This window comes from Oryx dammah, unplaced genomic scaffold, assembly GCF_014754425.2.
Source record: "Oryx dammah isolate SB20612 unplaced genomic scaffold, SCBI_Odam_1.1 HiC_scaffold_27, whole genome shotgun sequence".
NCBI classification, from domain to species: domain Eukaryota; kingdom Metazoa; phylum Chordata; class Mammalia; order Artiodactyla; family Bovidae; genus Oryx; species Oryx dammah.
In genome coordinates, this window is record NW_024070211.1 from 17,612,651 (window position 1) to 17,631,730 (window position 19,080).

Genomic DNA, 19,080 nt, shown 5'->3' on the forward strand with positions numbered 1-19,080 from the left:
CCAGTGAAGTAAAATAGCACTGGTTTCATTTATTCACACATTCGCTTAACAAATACTGAAAACTCTCCCTGGGCAAAGCATTGAGTTGGGTACCCTGTTGGGGACAAAGCAGGTACAGGTGGAAATGAAATCCATGGTGCCCATGACTGTAGGAACCAGACAATGGTCAGATACTGGGAAGAAAACAAGGAGAGGAGGTACCACGCAGGATGAAGCGACGTGAGTGAAAGTCACGCAGTCGCGTCCGACTCTTTGTGATCCCATGGAATGTAGCCCGCCAGGCTCCTCTGTCCATGGAATTCTCCAAGCCAGAATACTGGAATGGGTTGCCTTTCCCTTCTTCAGGGGATCTTCCCAACCCAGGGATCAAATCCAGGTCTCCCACATTGCAGGCGGATTCTTAACCAGCTGAGCCACAAGGGAACCCACCACGCAGGTTTGGGTCGTGAACACTGCAGGGCCTGCCTACAAGCTGCTATATTATGTGGCCCAGCCTTCAGTGAGGATTTTTTTTTTCTTCCCCCATCACTTCTCTCCTATCTCAGAGAAATAGAAGGTCTTTCTACTCCCACCTGCATGTTAGGTTTCAGGTACTTTCCTCCAGTTATAAACGTGCCGAGAGCATTTGAAAACCTCAGTCAAAGCTGGAAACTACAACCCGCCACAAGAGTGTGCACGTGAGGTGACTGCATTTTTTTTTTTTTTTTTCCTGCCAAACCAGAATTAGCCGGTATGGGAATGAACAGCGTGGAGATTTGAAATTGCACGGATTGGAAGGAAACTCAGGTTAGGTTCGGGCACCTCCAAACGCACCCCACCCTCTTTTTTTAAAAGCCGCTTGGACTGAGGTCTCGATCTCCAAGCTCCCCAAGACGGAGCTGGCCGGGCAGCGAGAAGCAGAGGCGCCGGGAGCCCGCACTGCGCGCCGAGCCAGGCGGAGCGCCGAGCCGCGGGCGCAGGCAGCTCCGGGATGATCCGCGACATCGCCACAAATCTCTCCGCCCAACTGCTCCGGGGGCTCCGAGGAAGGCAGCGAGTTCGGAGATCCGGGCCGGGAGCCGAGTGAGGCCGCCGCCCGGGGGGCTGTGGGCGGTGAGTATGCCGGGCCGCGCTGCGCCGCGGGCCCGGGGATGGAGAGGCGCCGGGGGCATCTTGGACTGCGGTGGCCGCTGCGCCCCGAGACGCCCGGGAAGCGGCGGCGCGGGTCCCCGGGCCGGATCGGGGAAGGGGTTTCGGGCGATCGAGGACAGGGCTGCGCAGAGGCGCGGTAGTCCAGCTCAGGCCGCCCGCTTGGGGGCTCGGGAGCCCCGGGTGAGGTCACCTCGGGGCGGGCGGGCTAGCGCCGGGCCGGGGCGGAGCGTGGGGACGCGCGTCGCTCCCACCGTGGCCAGGGCCCCGCGCCCGTCGTCCAGGGCGCACGGCTCCCCTCCGCACTCCCACCCGGCCCCGGAGGCGCCCTCGGCCCCGCGCCCAGCCTCGACCCCAGCATCCTCTCCCGACCCCCGTTAGGGATTCGAACTACAAGTGATGGGGTGCGGGGAGGAGGGGGCGGGGGAACCCGGGTCAGAGGACTTTCAGGGTTGCGGGAGGACTACTGGGGCAGGCTGCAGGGATTGCGATCGGCCCCGCTTCCCCGCAGAGCTGGCGGGCTCCCAGCGTGTGGGGAGACACGGGATGGAGCGGGGGTGAGGGGGTCTTGAGGTGCTGGGAAAGGCGGAGCACGGAGAGTCCCTCCCGAAGAGGGCGGCGATCGGGGGAGGAAGGCGGCGGGGAGGCCGGACCGCGGGGGTCCAGCCCCTGGCGTGAGATTCGGGTCCCTCAGAGCGGTTCTGATCGAGGCCCCTCAGGAAGGGAAGGGGAGACAAAAATGAGGCGAGGGGCCGGGGGCAGCTTTGTCGGGACCGGACGCCGCTGAGGCCTCGGCCGGCGTTTTCGGAGCTCAACTCTGCTTAACAATTAAGCCGTTTTCTTTCCACGGAAAAGCTGATCTAGGCTCATTAGCAAGGATGAGTGAGGGTTATTATTGGACACTGGAAAGGTTCCTTTTCGCTTTGCCTGTGATGTGTATGTGTATGAGACAGTCAGTTAGTCAGTTAGTTATTCTCCATTCACTAGTGATGGTGGATAAAATAGGCTTTGGAATCCCTCAGACCCGGGTCCAAATTTGGCTTACCACGCAGGTGGCGCCAGTAGTAAAGAACCCACTTGCCAATGCAGGTAGACTTAAGAGAGGTGGGTTCGATCCCTGGGTTGGGAAGATCCCCTGGAGGAGGGCATGGCAACCCATTCCAGTTTCCCTGCCTGGAGAATCCCATGGACAGAGGAGCCTGGTGGGCTACCGTCCCTAGGGTCGCAGAGTTGGCCATGACTGAAGCAACTTAGCGCGCATGCATGCACCTGGTAGTTTGGCCTCTCTAAGCTGCATGGCCCCCGTTCTACAAGTAGCCTTGATTTCCTTATCTGTGAAATGGAACATTAGTATCAACTGGACAGAATCGTGGTGGAGAAGCCACCAAGCACAATCCCTGGCCATAGGAGGCACTCAGGTGTTCAGTTCCCTCTAATTTATGTGTTCAGTTCAGTTCAGTCGCTCAGTCGTGTCTGACTGTTTGCCGCCCCATAAATCGCAGCACGCCAGGCCTCCCTGTCCATCACCAACTCCCGGAGTTCACTCAAACTCTTGTCCATCGAGGCGGTGATGCCATCCAGCCATCTCATCCTCTGTCATCCCCTTCTCCTCTTGCCCCCAATCCCTCCCAGCATCAGAGTCTTTTCCAATGAGTCAACTCTTTGCATGAAGTGGCCAGAGTGCTGGAGTTTCAGCTTTAGCATCAGTCCTTCCAAAGCACACCCAGGACTGATCTCCTTTGGAATGGACTGGTTGGATCTCCTTGCAGTCCAAGGGACTCTCAAGAGTCTTCTCCAACACCACAGTTCAAAAGCATCAATTCTTCGGTGCTCAGCTTTCCTCACAGTCCAACTTTCACATCCAAACATGACCACTGGGAAAACCATAGCCTTGACTAGACGGACCTTTGTTGGCAAAGTAATGTACCCGACAGTCGTTTCTAGTGTGCTGTGGTCTCCACACTAGCTCAGCTGCTCCAGGCTCTTTAACCTGTTGACCTCAAGTGCACCCTCCAAAGGCTGGATATTTCCAGTGCATACCAGGTCTAGAGTGCAAATATTGATAAAGCCAGATTACAGAGGGGCCCACTACACACCTACATCTAATGATGAACCTGCTACAGCATAACTGTCCACCTCTGGGGAAGACTGTATTTTATATTTTATTTTGGAGCTTTCCCTGTCACTTCTCATTTATAGTGAACTCCTTACATGCTAACATAATCAACCCTGATGCTGGGAAAGATTGAGGGCAGGAGGAGAAGGGGACGACAGAGGATGAGATGGTTGGATGGCATCACTGATTCAAGGGACATGAGTTTTAGCCAACTCTGGGAGATAGTGAAAGACAGGGAAGCCTGGCATGCTGCAGTCCATGGGATCACAGAGAGTTGGACCAAACAACAACATCACAATAGTCAAATTAAAAATCGATGACTTGCTTATAAAACTTACTCCCCTAACAGTGGTGTGGAAAGTTTAATTTCCTTTGCATCTCTGAAACACTCCCACAGGCTCTGAATTATTTTCATTTCTGCCTGTTACCAGGTAAATATGTAGCTGACTTCCATGTCATAGCCTGCGTGTGTTACTTCATTTACCCCATAAATAGTTTCTCTTTCACTGGTAATGAACTCACTTTAGGGAAGGTGGGAAGGTGACTATTGGTCCCTAATCTTCCCATTTCCTTCCTTCAGCTTCTTCAGTGCAAGGCCCTAATGTGACAGGCAGGGCTTCTATTGTAGGTGAGCCTAGAATGGGTTACATTTTATACTTCCTTTTCTATCATTAGGCAGACTGTCCTCTCATGGTGGGAGACGAGGGTGCTGGGGAAGTACACACACCAGTCTACAGCCCAGTGCAGACTAGTCTTCCCAAGCGAAAGGGCTCTGAATTGCCACCAGTCTACTGGAGGCAAGAAGCTGAACCAGCAGATGCTTAAAAGATAGAGGGAACTTTACTTTCTTATAATAAAGTTTGTTATTCAGTCACTAAGTTGTGCCCGACTCTTTGCTACCCCATGGACTGCAGCACACCAGACTTCTCTGTCCTTCCCATCTCCCGGAGCTTGCTCAAACGCATGTCCATTGAGTCGGTGATGCCATCCAGTCATCGCATCCTCTGTCGCCCCCTTCTCCTCCTGCCCTCAATCCTTCCCAGCATCAGGGTCTTTGCATCAGATGGCTAAAGTATTGGAGCTTCAGCATGCGTTCCTCCAATGAATATTCAAGGTTGATTTCCTTTTGGATTGACTGGTTTGATCTCCTTGATATATATTTATTTAGAACTTTCCCCAAAAATTTAACTAAAGAGAAATTACTTGAAAGACCATCATTCAAAGAATAATCTCCATCAACAGATTTGTTTCACTCCAGTCTGTTCCCCCCCTCCGCCAAGGATAACATATTTTTAAAAACAACCAAAAAGGAGTTATTTCATGCACCCCGTTTTGTGACCCCCCCCAAGTATAATTCACACCTTAGTGTGACCTTTATATGTCTTCAAAGAGCCTGTGTGGTTTTATTTTTGATGGTGCACTGGCATTGCATAGCTATGGCATGAGTGACTGATTTAACACTTACTGTAATGTTGGATATTAGAGATATCTGTAAGGTGTTTTTTTTTTCCTCATTCTTTCAAAATTTCACTATTAGAATTCAGTTAAACCTTGAAGGATGAGCAGAAGAGGAGCAGGAGATTAGAAGGAGAGAAGAGAGTTCCCGAAAGAAGAAAACGTCATGCAGGAAACCTCGCAAGGCTGTGCCAGGTTCAGGGAGCTGCAGGTGCTTCCACCAGTCTGGAAAGTAGAGGGCAAAGGTGAAGAATGGGAGGAGGGAGCTGGCAGAGTGGCAGATAACACAAGAGGAGAACCTGGGGGCAGACAGGGCAGTTTGAACTTGATCCTCAAGAAAACCTGACAGGGTGGGGAAGTTACACAGTAAGATAGCATTTTATCGCTCCCAGCAGCCTGGGTAAATGAGAGATGACGGGAAGAACCCAGCAGAGAGCAGCACCGTGGGCAGGAAGTGCAGTGGCTGAGAACTGCCCAGCTGTTTAAGAGATAGAATCATCTGAAAGATAAAAACAGTGAATACGAAAGGAAGAGTCAAGCTGTGTTAATTGCTCAGTGGTGTCCGACTCTGCAACACCATGGGCTGTAGCCTGCCAGGCTCTCTGTAGAGTTTCCCAGGCAAGAGTACTGGAGTGGGTTGCCATTTCCCTCTCCAGGGGATCGAACCTGGGTCTCCTGCATTGCAGGTAGACGCTTTACTGTCTGAGCCACCAGGGAAGCCCAATAGATAAAAATAATGAGTATGAGAGAAAAGAAGAGTCACGATGAGCCCCAGGATAGATCCTTTAAATTGCTCTTCCACTAGCATCTTTTATCCTTTAGTGCCTGTTTCTTCCCAACAAACTCTTAGTCTGGGATTAGTGAACTTTTCCTATAAAGGGTCAGAGAGTAAGCATTTTAAGTTCTGCAGGTCACATAGCCTTCAAAAAGGTAAAAACAATTCTTCGCTCAGGAGTGTCCAGAGAGAGGCGGTGCAAACGGCACAGGGTGCTTCCCTAAAGGAGGATGGGCTCTGGGTGCTTTGCCACATCTGCTTCTCTGTCCTCTCGTCCATGTGCCAGTACTGCACAGAAAAGCCCCCCAGTTGGAGGTGTTCCTAGTGTATTTGGGACCGTTTCTTGCATCACCTTCCTCCACTGCAACTACAGGATTTTCAATAATGATCACATGGCAAGGTCAGTAATAATTGTTTTCTGATTTGCTCTTCTGTTTTAAAATAATGACCTGAAACAAAGAATGCATTTGCATTTTAAAGACATTATTCAAACTGAGTAAAACATTTCTTGCATTGACTGCTTTCCAAACCCAAGTTTCTCACCCTGCGGTCTTGCACTCTGTTTCCTGTTTCGCTCTTTTAAATTTTAAACAAAAATAAAGACTGCAGGTGGGCATGTGGAGGGCAAAAGCCAAGTAGCTGGCATTCTGCTCTTCATCTCCGCCATCATGTGATGTCAGGGTCCATCTCGAATGTCCTGCTAAAGGCAGTGATGTGTAACATTGCAGGCACTGCAGATCCCAGCTGAGCTGAGGTGAGTGTCAGCAGTTCTAAATTCTTAGAAGCTCTTACTGTCAAAACAGATATGTGCATACAGATGGTCAAAAGACACAGGAAAAGATGTTCAATGCAAATTAAAATTTCAGTGGTCAGAAGCCACCGTCAAGAAGTCTACAAATAATAAATGCTGGAGAGGATGTGGAGAAAAAGGGAACCCTCCTACACTGCTGGTAGAAATGTAAATTTGTGTAGCCACTATAGAAAACAGTGTGGAGATTCCTTTAAAAACTAAAAATAGAGTTGCCATATGATCTAGCAGTTCCACTCATGGGCATGTATCTGGAGAAAACCATAATTCAAAAAGATACATACACCCGAATTTTCACTGCAGCACTGTTTATCATAGCCAAAACGTAGAAGTAGCCAAAATGTCCATCAACAGAGGAATGGATAAAGAAGATGTGGTACATATATACAATAGAATAATATCCAGCCATTAAAAAATACGAAATAATGCCATTTGCAGTAACATGGGTGGATCTAGAGATTGTCATACTGAGTGACTTATGTCAGACAGGAAAACACAAATATCATATGCTATCACTCATGTGGAATCTAAAAAATGAAACAAATGAACTTATTCACAAAACAGAAACAGATTCATACTTAGAAAACGAACTTAACGGTTATCAAAGAGGAAAGGTCAGAGGGAGGGATAAATTAGGAGTTTGGGATTAACATATACACACTACTGTATATAAAATAGATAATCAATAAGGACCTACTGTATAGCACAGGAAACTACATTCAATATTATATAATAACCTATGAAGGAAACTGAATTGCTGTGCTGTACTCCTGACATGCTATTGTAAATCAACTATACTTCAATAAAAAGATTTTTTTTTTAAGAAATAGACAGTAAAGAAAAAAAGCCAGATATGTGCAGCTGGGGCCCTATACGTGTAGTTCAGTTCAGTCGCTCAGTCGTGTCCGACTCTTTGTGACCCCATGGACTGCAGCACGCCGGGCTTCCCTGTCCATCACCAACTCCCGGAGCTTCCTTGTACTCATGACCATTGAGTCGGTCATGCCATCCAGCCATCTCATCCTCTGTCATCCCCTTCTCTTCCTGCCCTCAATCTTTCCCAGCATCTGGGTCTTTTCCAGTGAGCTAGTTCTTCTCATCAGGTGGCCGAAGCCAAAATATCACCATTAGTTGTCTGAAATAACTTCCATGTAGAGCACAGTGTTTAGAAAATGATGCTGATTCGATGCTTACAGATGTAATATGAAAACATCGTCTGAAACTTTGACCAACAAAGGATTTTTTCAGGGAAGAGTATTTTGTCAGTGACATCTAGAATTACTGGCACAACAGTGATGACAAAAAAGCAGACCAACTTTTAGTCGTGTGTTCTTGCCTTTTTTGTCCTCGGTGGTGGTTTCTGGGGCCTCTGCTCTGTCCGTGGTGCTTCACTGCCTGGCAGGGCTCAGCTGCCCAACAATCCTTTCCACTTGTTGTAGACAGTAGTTTGTTTCATTGTCCTGAACACTGAGGCCCCAACATAGCCACCATCCTCCTCATTCTCAACCAATGAGCTAGCTTCCCTGGACTTCACCAAAGAAATTACACTAATAAGCATAACTTTCCATCCCATGCTTACCATCTTATCTCTATCTACCTGCTGCTTCCTCCAGTCTTAGAGGACTGGTCACCCTTCCTGATCAAGACTAACCCTGTCCCATGACCTCTGGGATTAGTCATTCTCTGTCTCTCTGGGCTTCCCAAGTGGCTCAGTGGGTAAAGAATTTGCGTGCAGTGTAGAAGTCACAAAATACTTGGGTTTGATCCTTGAGTTGGGAAGATCCCCTCGGGGAAGGGCATGGCAGTCCACTCCAGTATTCTTTCCTGGAGAATCCCATGGACAGAGGAGCCTGGCAGACTATGGTCCATGGGGTCACAGAGAGTCAGACATGACTGAAGTGACTTAGCACGCATGCATCTATGTCTGTCTCTGTCTTTATCTCTATCTCTATTTTTTTCTTTATTCTCAGTTCCTATGCACATACTTCAATCTCATCCTACAAGATAAAACCAGAGACCTTCCCTGACCTGGTATCATCTCCCCTCTAGCTCCATCCAACCTCCATCCTCTTGATCGAACAACTTGAGAGATGGGTCTATGCAAAGCACATATCCCATCTTATCTCTTCCTTGTGCAAATGCAGCTGCCAACTGTTCATTTTGTAAAGACAAACTCCAAGATCCTTTTTTGACACATAAGGGTCTTCAAGATCTGCTGCTGCTGCTGCTGCTGCTGCTAAGTTGTGTCCAACTCTGTGCGATCCCATAGAAGGCAGCCCACCAGGCTCCGCCGTCCCTGGGATTCTCCAGGCAGGAACACTGGAGTGGGTTGCCATTTCCTTCTCCAGTGCATGAAAGTGAAGTCGTGTCCAATGCTTTGCGACCCCATGGACTGTAGCCCACCAGGCTCCTTTGTCCATGGGATTTTCCAGGCAAGAGTACTGGAGTGGGGTGCCATTGCCTTCTCCGCTTCAACATATAGCCCCTGGCTTTCTGGTAACCTGAACATCACTGTAGTGTCCAAATTTCTTTAGTCTGATTTCCTATTGTCTTATCAGTTTTCTAGCTTCCCAGATAAATGCTCAGAATGGGGTGGACAGAGGGGATAAAAGTAAGTCTTGTATGTCAGACATAGCATCACCATTATTAGAAAACTCTATCTCCCATTGTCAGATAACAAATTAGCTTCTTCTTTACCAGTCTCCCCTGAGTCGGATTCGTATGAGTCAGTCCTCCTGAGGCCAACCCCCTGTAACTGTACTGAACAAATCGAACACTTGGACCCACAAAACTAAGAACAATATCCTCTGCCAGGAGCCTGCACAGGACCTAGCTACTCTGCCTAAGGCCAAGCGCCTTCCTTCTCTGACACCTGTGTTATCTGTCAGTTTCCACCTCAATAAAGGACACAAGGCTTGGGCTTTGAAATCAGGAATAGCTGGGTTCAATTCCCACGTTCCTGTCTAGCCATACTATCTACTGGCCTTGAGAACTTGGGAAAGGTGCTTAACGTCTCTGAGTCGATTTTCATTTCTTTGAAATAACCATCATAGTACTTATATACAGGATGACTGTAAAGATGAAACAGGTTTCATAAAAGCACTTGGTCTTGTGAAAAAGCAAGGTGTGTTCCCAAATCTACATAATGACGAAGACTAAAGATCCAGTGTGACGGTGGGGTGACTTTGGTTTTGATGGAGAGGTAGTGCTGTACAAAGAAGAAGGAGATATTTTTTGTTCTGATGTTCCATGAAATTACTTGTCCTTATGTATTTCAGAACATTTTGGAAAATGTATACAAGTCATGAAGACATTGGGTATGATTTTGAAGATGACCCCAAAGATAAGAAGACACTTAAACCCCACCCAGATATCGATGGCGGCTGGGCCTGGATGATGGTCTTGTCCTCTTTCTTTGTGCACATCCTCATCATGGGCTCCCAGATGGCCCTGGGCGTCCTTAACGTGGAGTGGCTTGAAGAATTCCATCAGAGCCGCGGCCTGACGGCGTGGGTCAGCTCCCTCAGCATGGGCGTCACCTTGATTGTGGGTATGTTCACGCGTGACCTGTTGTCAGTTATAGTATGACAGTCCCTCACTGCAAGTCATGCTTTCTCTAGTTGAAGTACCAGAGATTAGATGTTAGTGGATGTTACTCTTGTTTTTATTGTGGTCATATATATGTAACATGAAATTTATCCTTTTAACCATTTTTAGGTATACAGTTCAATACCATTGAGTACATTCATCACCACCATCCATCTCCAGAACTTTTCTCATCTTCCTAAACTGAAATCCTACCAATTAAGCCATAACTCCCCATTGCCACCTCTCCTCTCAGCCCCCTGTTTCTGGTCATTCTGTTTTATGTCTCTATGAATTTGTTTACTCTAAGTACCTTGAATAAATAGAATCTGACAATATTTGTTCTTTTGTGTGATACTCCTGTTTGAGTACTGTAAATATTGGTGTTGGAGAAGACTCTTGAGAGTCTCTTGGACTGCAAGGAGATCCAGCCAGTCCAAAGGAGATCAGCCCTGGGTGTTCTTTAGAAGGAATGATGCTAAAGCTGAAACTCCAATACTTTGGCCACCTCATGAGAAGAGTTGACTCATTGGAAAAGACTGTGATGCTGGGAGGGATTGGGGGCAGGAGGAAAAGGGGATGACAGAGGATGAGATGGCTGGATGGCATCACCGACTCAATGGATGTGAGTTTGAGTGAACTCCGGGAGTTGGTGATGGACAGGGAGGCCTGGTGTGCTGCAATTCATGGGGTCGCAAAGAGTCAGACACGACTGAGCAACTGAACTGAACTGAACTGAAACATTTTGAGCATTTAAAAAATTGATCATTAAAAATGTTTGCCCCTGTTTTCTTAACTATTATAAATCATTACGATTACAAATCTGTTTTTAAACACTTATCAATATTTTTAAAAGATAAAAAACTTAGAGAAAACACAGTAAAAGTAAGTAGCCATCTTATTTCAGAGCCCTGGTGTTTTAAATTTGAAATATTGATCCCACGTGGTTGAAAAATCTATTAAACTGTTTTTAGAAAGGTTATAGATACAGCTAACAGGAAGGAATAATAACATATTCTTGTATTTTGTAGTTTAAGCTAACCACTCAGCAGTCTATAAAAGCAATTCTTATCTAGCTGGAGATAGTAAACCAGAAAGCGGAAAAAAAGTGAAAGTGGTTAGTCACTCAGTTTTTGTGAGCTCATGGATTGTAGCCCGTCAGGCTCCTCTGTCCATGGGATTCTCCAGGCAAAAATACTGGAGAATACTGCCCTGCCCTTCTCCAGGGAAAACATAAATGGCCTCAAACATCTTCCTGGTTTTGTGAAAGTATGTGTATGACAGGCATATGTGTGTTTGACGAGAGTCTGTGCCTTGTCAGTGATTTCCACCTTGGTAATTAATTGCTTGAATTTAATTCAGAGGTTTGTTGATCTTGGCTGGTATTCAGCCAGTTTGTTTTTGGATAATACCAGTAACATTAGTAACAGTGGCAGTGCTAATGACAGAAAACAAGGACAGAGTGTTATTTCTCAAGATGTGTGCAGGGGGTATGTGTTTATCACAGGGAGTGGTTACTGATCGTTTTAAAATTAAATAAGGGCACCATTATGTGTGTGAGTGAATTGTTGATAAATCATTTTTGCCTGTAACTGTAATTAACTGACTCCTTCAACCCTGCCGGGGCCTTGTTCAAATCAGGACTGTTGTATCATATGAGAAGTGCAAGTAGGTTAATCTTAGAGCAGGGAGTTTGCTAGTTTTATGTTGGGTATGGGCTTCCCTAGTGGCTCAGATGGTAAAGAATCGGCCTGCAATGAAGGAGACCCTGGTTGGATCCCTGGGTTGGGAAGATCCCCTGGAAGAGGGCATGGCAACCCACTCCAGTATTCTTGCCTGGAGAATTCCATGGACAGAGGAGCCTGGTGGGCTACAGTCCAGGGTGTTGCAAAGAGTCAGACATGACTGAGTGAATAACACTTTCATGTTGGATATAATTTTACCTTTTCAATGAGTAAGTAAAGGAAAACTAGTCTTCTGAAATACTTCAATCCATTTTCTTACCTTTTTAAAAATGAACATTTAGAGGGTAGAACAAAATACTTTCAGATTCAAACTAGGAAGTGTGTGTGTACAACAAAAAAGAAAATTCAGCCAAAGGCCAGGATATTTGTCCCAATATTTTCCAAGCCATCCAGTAAGATTGTCTTTGGTATTAATTCACGTTTCACAAGTTCCACAGGCATAAACAATGGAAATCATTCCTCAAGTGTTTGGATGTGGTTCTTGGGCTTCCCTCATAGCTCAGTTGGTAAAGAATCTGCCTGCAATGAGACTCTGGTTCGATTCCTGGGTCGGGAAGATCCCCTGGAGAAAGGATAGGCCACCCACTCCAGTATTCTTGGGCTTCCCTGTGGCTCAGCTCATAAAGAATCTGTCCACAATGCGGGAGACCCAGGTCCAATCCCTAGGTTGGGAGGATCCCTTGGAGAAGGGAAAGGCTACCCACTCCAGTATTCTGGCCTGGAGAGTTCCATGGACTGTATAGCCCATGGGGGTCACAAAGAGTCAGACACAACTAAGCTACTTTCACTTTCACTTTCCTGAAGATGATTCCCAAATCACAACACCTAACTCAACAGTGGTGATGAAATGTGATTGTCACCTTTAATTGGGAGGTAACCGTGGATTCTGAATTCTGAGAGTCCTTGAATTCCAGACAGTGGAGCTTCTGACAGTAGAATAACCTTTCTTCAGGAAAGGTAACTGCCAGATAAACATCTTTTATCTTGCGCTCAGAAATTATAGCACAGCAAGGCTCATAGTTATATAAATGAAAGGTCTTTTATTCTGTCTATCATGACCCTAAATTGCTATTCATTATCTAAGGTGCCTGATACAGGTGGCAGCAGATATGCTGAGTGCTTTTCCAAGGCAGAAGCCAGCAAAAACAGCTCTCCTTTATTTAGCACTTATTACACACCAAGTGTGGGCTTCCCAGGTGGTGCTAGTGGTAAAGAACATGCCTGTCAATGCAGGAGATGTAAGAGAGGTGGGTTCAATCCCTGGGTCGGCAAGAAGGGTATGGCAACCCACTCCAGTATACTTGCCTGGAAAATTCCACGGACAGAGGAGTCTGGTGGGCTACAGCCCATAGTGCTGTAAAGAGTCGGACACGACTGAAGCTACTTAGCGTGCATGAATTCATGCGCATGCCAAGTGTATATGACATACGTGATCTCTTGATTCTCTGGCAAGCCTGGGGGCCAGACCATCATCTTCATCTCAACAGGCAACACTCAGAGACATTACATTACTGAAGTTAACTTGTAACCAGTAAGTGAGGGACAGGCTTCAAATGGGATCCATTGGAATCCAAAATGGTGCCCACTCTACCATCCTGCCTGCCATGACATTGAATGAGAACCAAAAATATATTTGAAGTGAATAAGTATAAATTGTTTTCTCTTTCTCATCCTTGTAAGGACACTGAGTTACCGCTTTTAAATTTAAAAATTCCACGAATCGTGTCACAGAGTTGAAAGCACTCTCTTGGGCAGCGACTCGCACATAGGAAATTAAGTAAATTCATTCTTTTTTTTATTTGGCTGCGTCGAGTATTAGTTGCAGCACTTGAGGTCTTCCTTGTGTCATATGAGGTCTTTCATCTCAGTGCACAGACTCTCTTGTTGTAGCACACAAGCTCAGTAGTTGCCTGGGCTTCATTGCTCCACAGCATGTGAGATCTTAGTTCCCTGACCAGGGACTGAACCCACGTCCCCTGCATTGCAAGGCTGATTCTTTAACTGCTGGATCACCAGGAAGTCCCAGCTTAGTAAATTTTTAACCTGAAATAGTCCCACCTGAACACAGGGTTTCATAACTACATAAAGTAATAATGATCAAAAAATGTGACATCTTTTTTATTTTTTTTGGTGACACTGCACAATTTGAGGGATCTTACTGCAATGAGAGTTCTGAGTCCTAACCACTGACTGCCAAGGAATTCCCTAAGATGATGTTTAAAATGCATGATCTTGGACATCCCTGGTAGTCCTGTGGTAAAAACTACACCCTTCCAATGCAGGGGACTTGTGTTCCACCCCTGGTTGGGGAATTAAGATCCCACATTCCACACAGCACAGTCAAAAATAAATAAATAAAATGGATAATCTTACTGAATGCTCCAATACTTTGACGACCTGTTGTGAAGAGCCCACTCATTGGAAAAGACCCTGATGCTGGAAAAGACTGAGGGCAAAAGGAGAAGAGGGAGGCAGAGGATGAGATGGTTAAATAGCTTCACTGACTGAGTAGATACGAATTTGAGCAAACTCCAGGAGATAGTGAAGGACAGAGGAGCCTGGTGCGCTGCAGTCCATGAGGTCGCAAAGTCAGACCCGACTTAGCGGCTGAACAACAACAGCAACACTGAATGCTGAGTATAGCCTCAAATGGTATTACTAAAATATAGATTGCTGTTTGAAGAAGGAATCTCTTATCCCAAGACAAGTCACCAGAAAGGCAGGAGGAAAAGAGCGTTGACAAAAAGAAAATAGAGCAAAGTGTATTCCTGAATCTCTACACAGTGTCATAAATGCATAGCCTGATAGGCCGCATTGGAACTGAGAGTCAGCAGAGCCTGAAGTATGTGTGAAGTCATGAGAAGTTCTTTCCAGCTTGGTTTGCAGCTAGATGTCCACATGAAAACAAGCTACAGGTGCCTCGCCTGAAGCATGGACGTCCTGAGAGCCCCCTTCCATACTCCCTTAAAGTCTGAAGAAAAAACTCAAATGTGTACGGAAGCCAAACAAGCAATGTACATGAGACCAGGAGGCCAAATAAGAGACTAACATTTGGGTGGGGACTGCGGCAAACTGGAGAGGGTGTGGCACAGCCAAACAGGATCACCTACCGTACAGAGCCAGCTGCTTTGGGCCATATGGGAAGATCTGTTGCCCCTGCATTTTTTATGAATAATCCTAATTTTTAAATGTTGGCAACTGACTCAAAACATTTAAAACTTTGTTCTTAATAAACAAAATGTATACACAGGCTTGGTGGAGCCCCTGGACTTCTAGTGGAGGATCTGTTGTAGATCAGAAAATGAATCAACATGTCTGTTTATTTCAGGTCTGTCTTCCCTGAAAATCTAGAACCTTGCGTTCTTCGGGGATATTATTGAAACCTGTCTTTGCGTGCCAAAAGCTCTCTGCACATAAGGGCATGGTGGGGGGTTTGGTTTGTTTCAGTTAACAGCCTTAGTAATGTTTTGTCTTCATATAAAGATTCCCTAAGAAAAGAAAATGAAAATAAAATGCCACTCAGTTCAGTTCAGTTCAGTCGCTCAGTCATGTCTGACTCTTTGTAACCCCAGGGACTGCAGCACACCAGGCTTCCCTGTCTATCACCAACTCCCGAAGTTTACTCAAACTCATGTCCACTGAGTCGGTGATGCCATCCAACCATCTCATCCTCTGTTGTCCCCTTCTCCTGCCTTCAATCTTTTCCAGCATCAGGGTCTTTTCAAATGAGTCAGTTCTTCGCATCAGGTGGCCAAAGTAATGGAGTTTCAGCTTCAGCATCAGTCTTTCTAATGAACATTTGATTCTTCGGTGCTCGGCTTTATTTATGGTCCAACTCTCACATCCATACATGACTATAAAAACTATAAACTAAAAACTAAAAACTATAGCCTTGACTAGAGGGACCTTTGTTGGCAAAGTAATGTCTCTGCTTTTTAATATGTTGTCTAGGTTGGTCATAACTTTCCACTAGTCAGTTCCTTTCTTAATGTTCTGTGACAGGACCTTTCATCGGCTTGTTCATTAACACCTGTGGGTGCCGCCGGACGGCCATCATCGGAGGGCTCCTGAACTCGCTGGGCTGGGTATTGAGTGCCTACGCCGTGAACGTGTATTATCTCTTTATCACCTTTGGACTGGCAGCTGGTAAGCATTGTGGATTTCTTTTTTTTTTTGGCCACTCCGCATACCGTGTGGAATCTTAGGTTCCCAACCAGGGGTGGAACCCAGACTCCTTGTTTTGGACGCACAGAGTCCTGACCACTGGGCCTCCAGGGAAGTCCCCATAAGTGGTTTTCCTAAACTTGACTTTTTGTGTTTCTGTTGAGCATTTGGGCAATGAACTTCATCGTGGAGAAAAGAGACCTATTAAATATCTAGTCCCTTTGTCTCCATCCCACCCTACCCATATCCTATCCTCCAGGTAATACTTTTAATATAAGATATTAAATATGCCTGAAGCTTGAGGAAACAACCAAACAGCTGTACTTGGCCTCCCTAATAGAATTTAATTAAATTTTCTATATCTGGTTCTAAGTGCTAGTCCTTCTCTTGTAACAAATCCCACGTACTAACAACATTCTCTCATTTAAGAACTGCAGAATCCAGTGTGAATCAGAGAAAAATCATGTCCTCCTTTGGCTCTGTTCAAAATAAAGAAATAGCAGCCAAACCCACACAGCTTTAGAGACTGTAAGAATCAAATCCAGAGCAGAGTGGCAGTCCCCAGGAGATATATAAAAATTAGCTCAGGCAGCACAGTTTGCATATCTATTTTGCAAAATGTATTCCCAGCCATAATTTCTTCTATCAACAGATAGCAGAATGCACATGGATAAGTAGTTTCTTACTCATACAATTGTATTTCAGTGAACCAGATCCAGCCTGACCTTTTTGAATACAGAGCTATAATCGTCATAAATGGCACCTTGATGGTGGTGTTTTCATAAGAGTTCAAAGTTAGAATTGGAACCCTTGCTTTTTTTTTCCCCCACTTATATGTGTGACTTTGGGAAAATTACTTAACTTGTTTATGCCTCAGTCTCTTTATCTGCAAATGGAATAATTGACTGCTTGGCTTACAGGATTGTTGAACAGGTTATATGAAATGATCTGTATGAAGCACTTAGCACAATGCTTGGCACATAATAAAGTCTTAAGCAAATGTTAGCTAATATATAATTGCTATTATATATAATACCATGTTTTTATTATAAGCTTAAGTTTATGCTTTAAGGTAGCAGGAGAAGGTGAACATAAAAACCAATTGTCCACATAAGCTGACAAGTTGGTTCTCTGTGATGTGTTCACATATACATCTTTAGGTGTAAAAAGCACTTCTGTATGCTGTGAAGCCTAGTTTGGAAATCATTGATCTGAAGTGAAGGACTTGACAACGGTTCTTAAAGAACAATTCAAAATATTTTTCCTGAGGCGATTTAGAAACTTCCCCAAAACAGTCCAATGAATAGAGCTGGCACAGGGATTTTACTTCTGCTAAAACTGAGGGAGTCACACCGGGGTCTCTGGGCAGACACATGGGAGCCCCTAGGAACTTGATCCATGTTGTCTGGACATATGTACTATGAATCGATCCCCAAAACTGGTACTTGAGGGAGCTACCTGGTGGTCCAGGGGGTTTACCAGTGTTAGAACTTTGCCCTTCACTGCCATGGCTCAGGTTCAGTCCCTGGTCAGAGAACTAAGATCACACAAGCATGGCCAAAAGAAAAAACTAGGACTTGAAATTTATTCCCATCATTTAGACATGCCTATGGTCAGACTCTTTGTTTCAGACTCTTTGTTTAAATGGAATTTTATGTCTTGCAATTAGTTGCTTTTGATCCTCAAATAACAATCTCCATATTCATTCATTTACTTATTTATTCAACAATTATTTATGGATCCAAGGAAGTAGGAGAAAGATCAGGAGACCAGTGAAAGGAAAGTGTTTCTTGAAACACTTTATTGCACCCACTTTTTATACAAGAAACACTTGAAGAAAGTCTCTGAAAATAAATGTATCCACTTTCTCTCCAAATATAATTATATTTAAGTGGAAAATCCAGCTAAATCAGCTAGCTTGTATACTGTTGGGCTGTCATTAGTGAGACATTTTGAAACTGATTGACCCTATTTTATAGAAAAGAAAAAAAGTTAGATGCAAAGATCTGCAAAAAGTGAGTGACTGAAACAACAAAAACAAAACTAAATTAATTTTTAAAATTTTAAAGGCAAGTTACTGAGATATATATGTGTGTATGCATGTTTATGATAAACATTTATATATCTGTATGTACATATCTCTTTATGTTTGAAAGAGACTTTGGTGACATCCTTCATTACAAGAAGCATTTGAGGCAGATTTATTTGTATTTGTTTTTTTAACACTAGGCAATTAAAATTGCATGGATATCCTCCTAATGAGCAGAAAATTAACATCTGTTTGAGTGATCTTACTTACCCAGGAGAGTCTGGACAAACTTCTTCAGCTCTGCCATTTAAGGGCTCCGTTTTCTTACTCGGCTCCTGGAAGAACCTTTCCCTCCAATCCGAGCTTTTTACTCAAAACCATGGGATTGATTCTCCCCTGCTCTTCTTCTTCCTGGCTTATCTGGGTACAAAGTGCAAGTGTTAGTCGCTCAGTCTGGCTCTTTGCAAAGAGTCTGACTCTTTGCAACCCCATGGACTGTACCCTCCAGGCTCCTCTGTCCATGAATTCTCCAGGCAAGAATACTGGATTGAGTTACCATTCTCTTCTCCAGGAGAGCTTTCCCACCCAGGGATTGAATGTTGGTCTCCTGAATTGCAGGCGGATTCTTTACTGGCTGAGCCACCAGGGAATCGACCTGGTGTGGTGAAGAATTGTTCCAGGGTCCTGCTTGACCACTGGGCTTGGGCCTCAGTAGCTCCAAGGCCTGTCCTACACACTCATAGAATAATTGTGCTGATTATGAATCACAAAGTCACATAAGGAAGGGGGATGCTGTTCAGGACAAGGAGAAGTAATAGATATTTATAGCATCAGGCACGGATTTTTTTTTTCTCACACGTCATGGGAGTATTTATTATTTAAATGATGTTATAATTGGTGCTACTTTTATGCTTTGGTCTCTCGATTTGGTTCCTTATTAGTCATTTCATTCTGCTGCTATTTAGCGATCCATAACCACATTTAATTTAGGATGTTGGTTATTGTCAGTGACAAATCAGATTTTGAAAAGTAAACTTTTGTGCCTCCAGCAAAATGCAGAATGGCAAATTTCAAAGGACAAATGATCCAGTTTCCTCAACAAGTAAATTGTGAGGAAAATAGAGAACTTAAGAGACTTAAAGTATATATATATATAGATATAGATCAACAAATAGCAATATGTGGGCCTTACTTGATTTAAACAAATTTTTAAAAAATATGGTCATTTTTGAGACAGGGTCTTCCCCTGTGGTGCAGCAGTAAAAAAAAAAAATC

The 19,080-nt window shown here is 44.9% G+C and overlaps 1 protein-coding gene across 2 annotated transcripts in view; it reads left to right on the plus strand.

Moving 5' to 3' along the window:
- Window positions 1-691: 691 nt before the first annotated feature.
- SLC16A14 (solute carrier family 16 member 14) overlaps window positions 692-19,080 on the plus strand; it is a 33,469-nt gene continuing 15,080 nt past the window's right edge. For both annotated transcript variants that reach the window (XM_040228178.1, XM_040228177.1), the window contains exons 1-3: window positions 692-1,092; window positions 9,561-9,832; window positions 15,615-15,758. In XM_040228178.1, coding sequence (XP_040084112.1) covers window positions 9,574-9,832; window positions 15,615-15,758 — 403 coding nt within the window. In that variant the 5' untranslated portion in view covers window positions 692-1,092; window positions 9,561-9,573. The remainder of the gene's footprint in view (window positions 1,093-9,560; window positions 9,833-15,614; window positions 15,759-19,080) is intronic.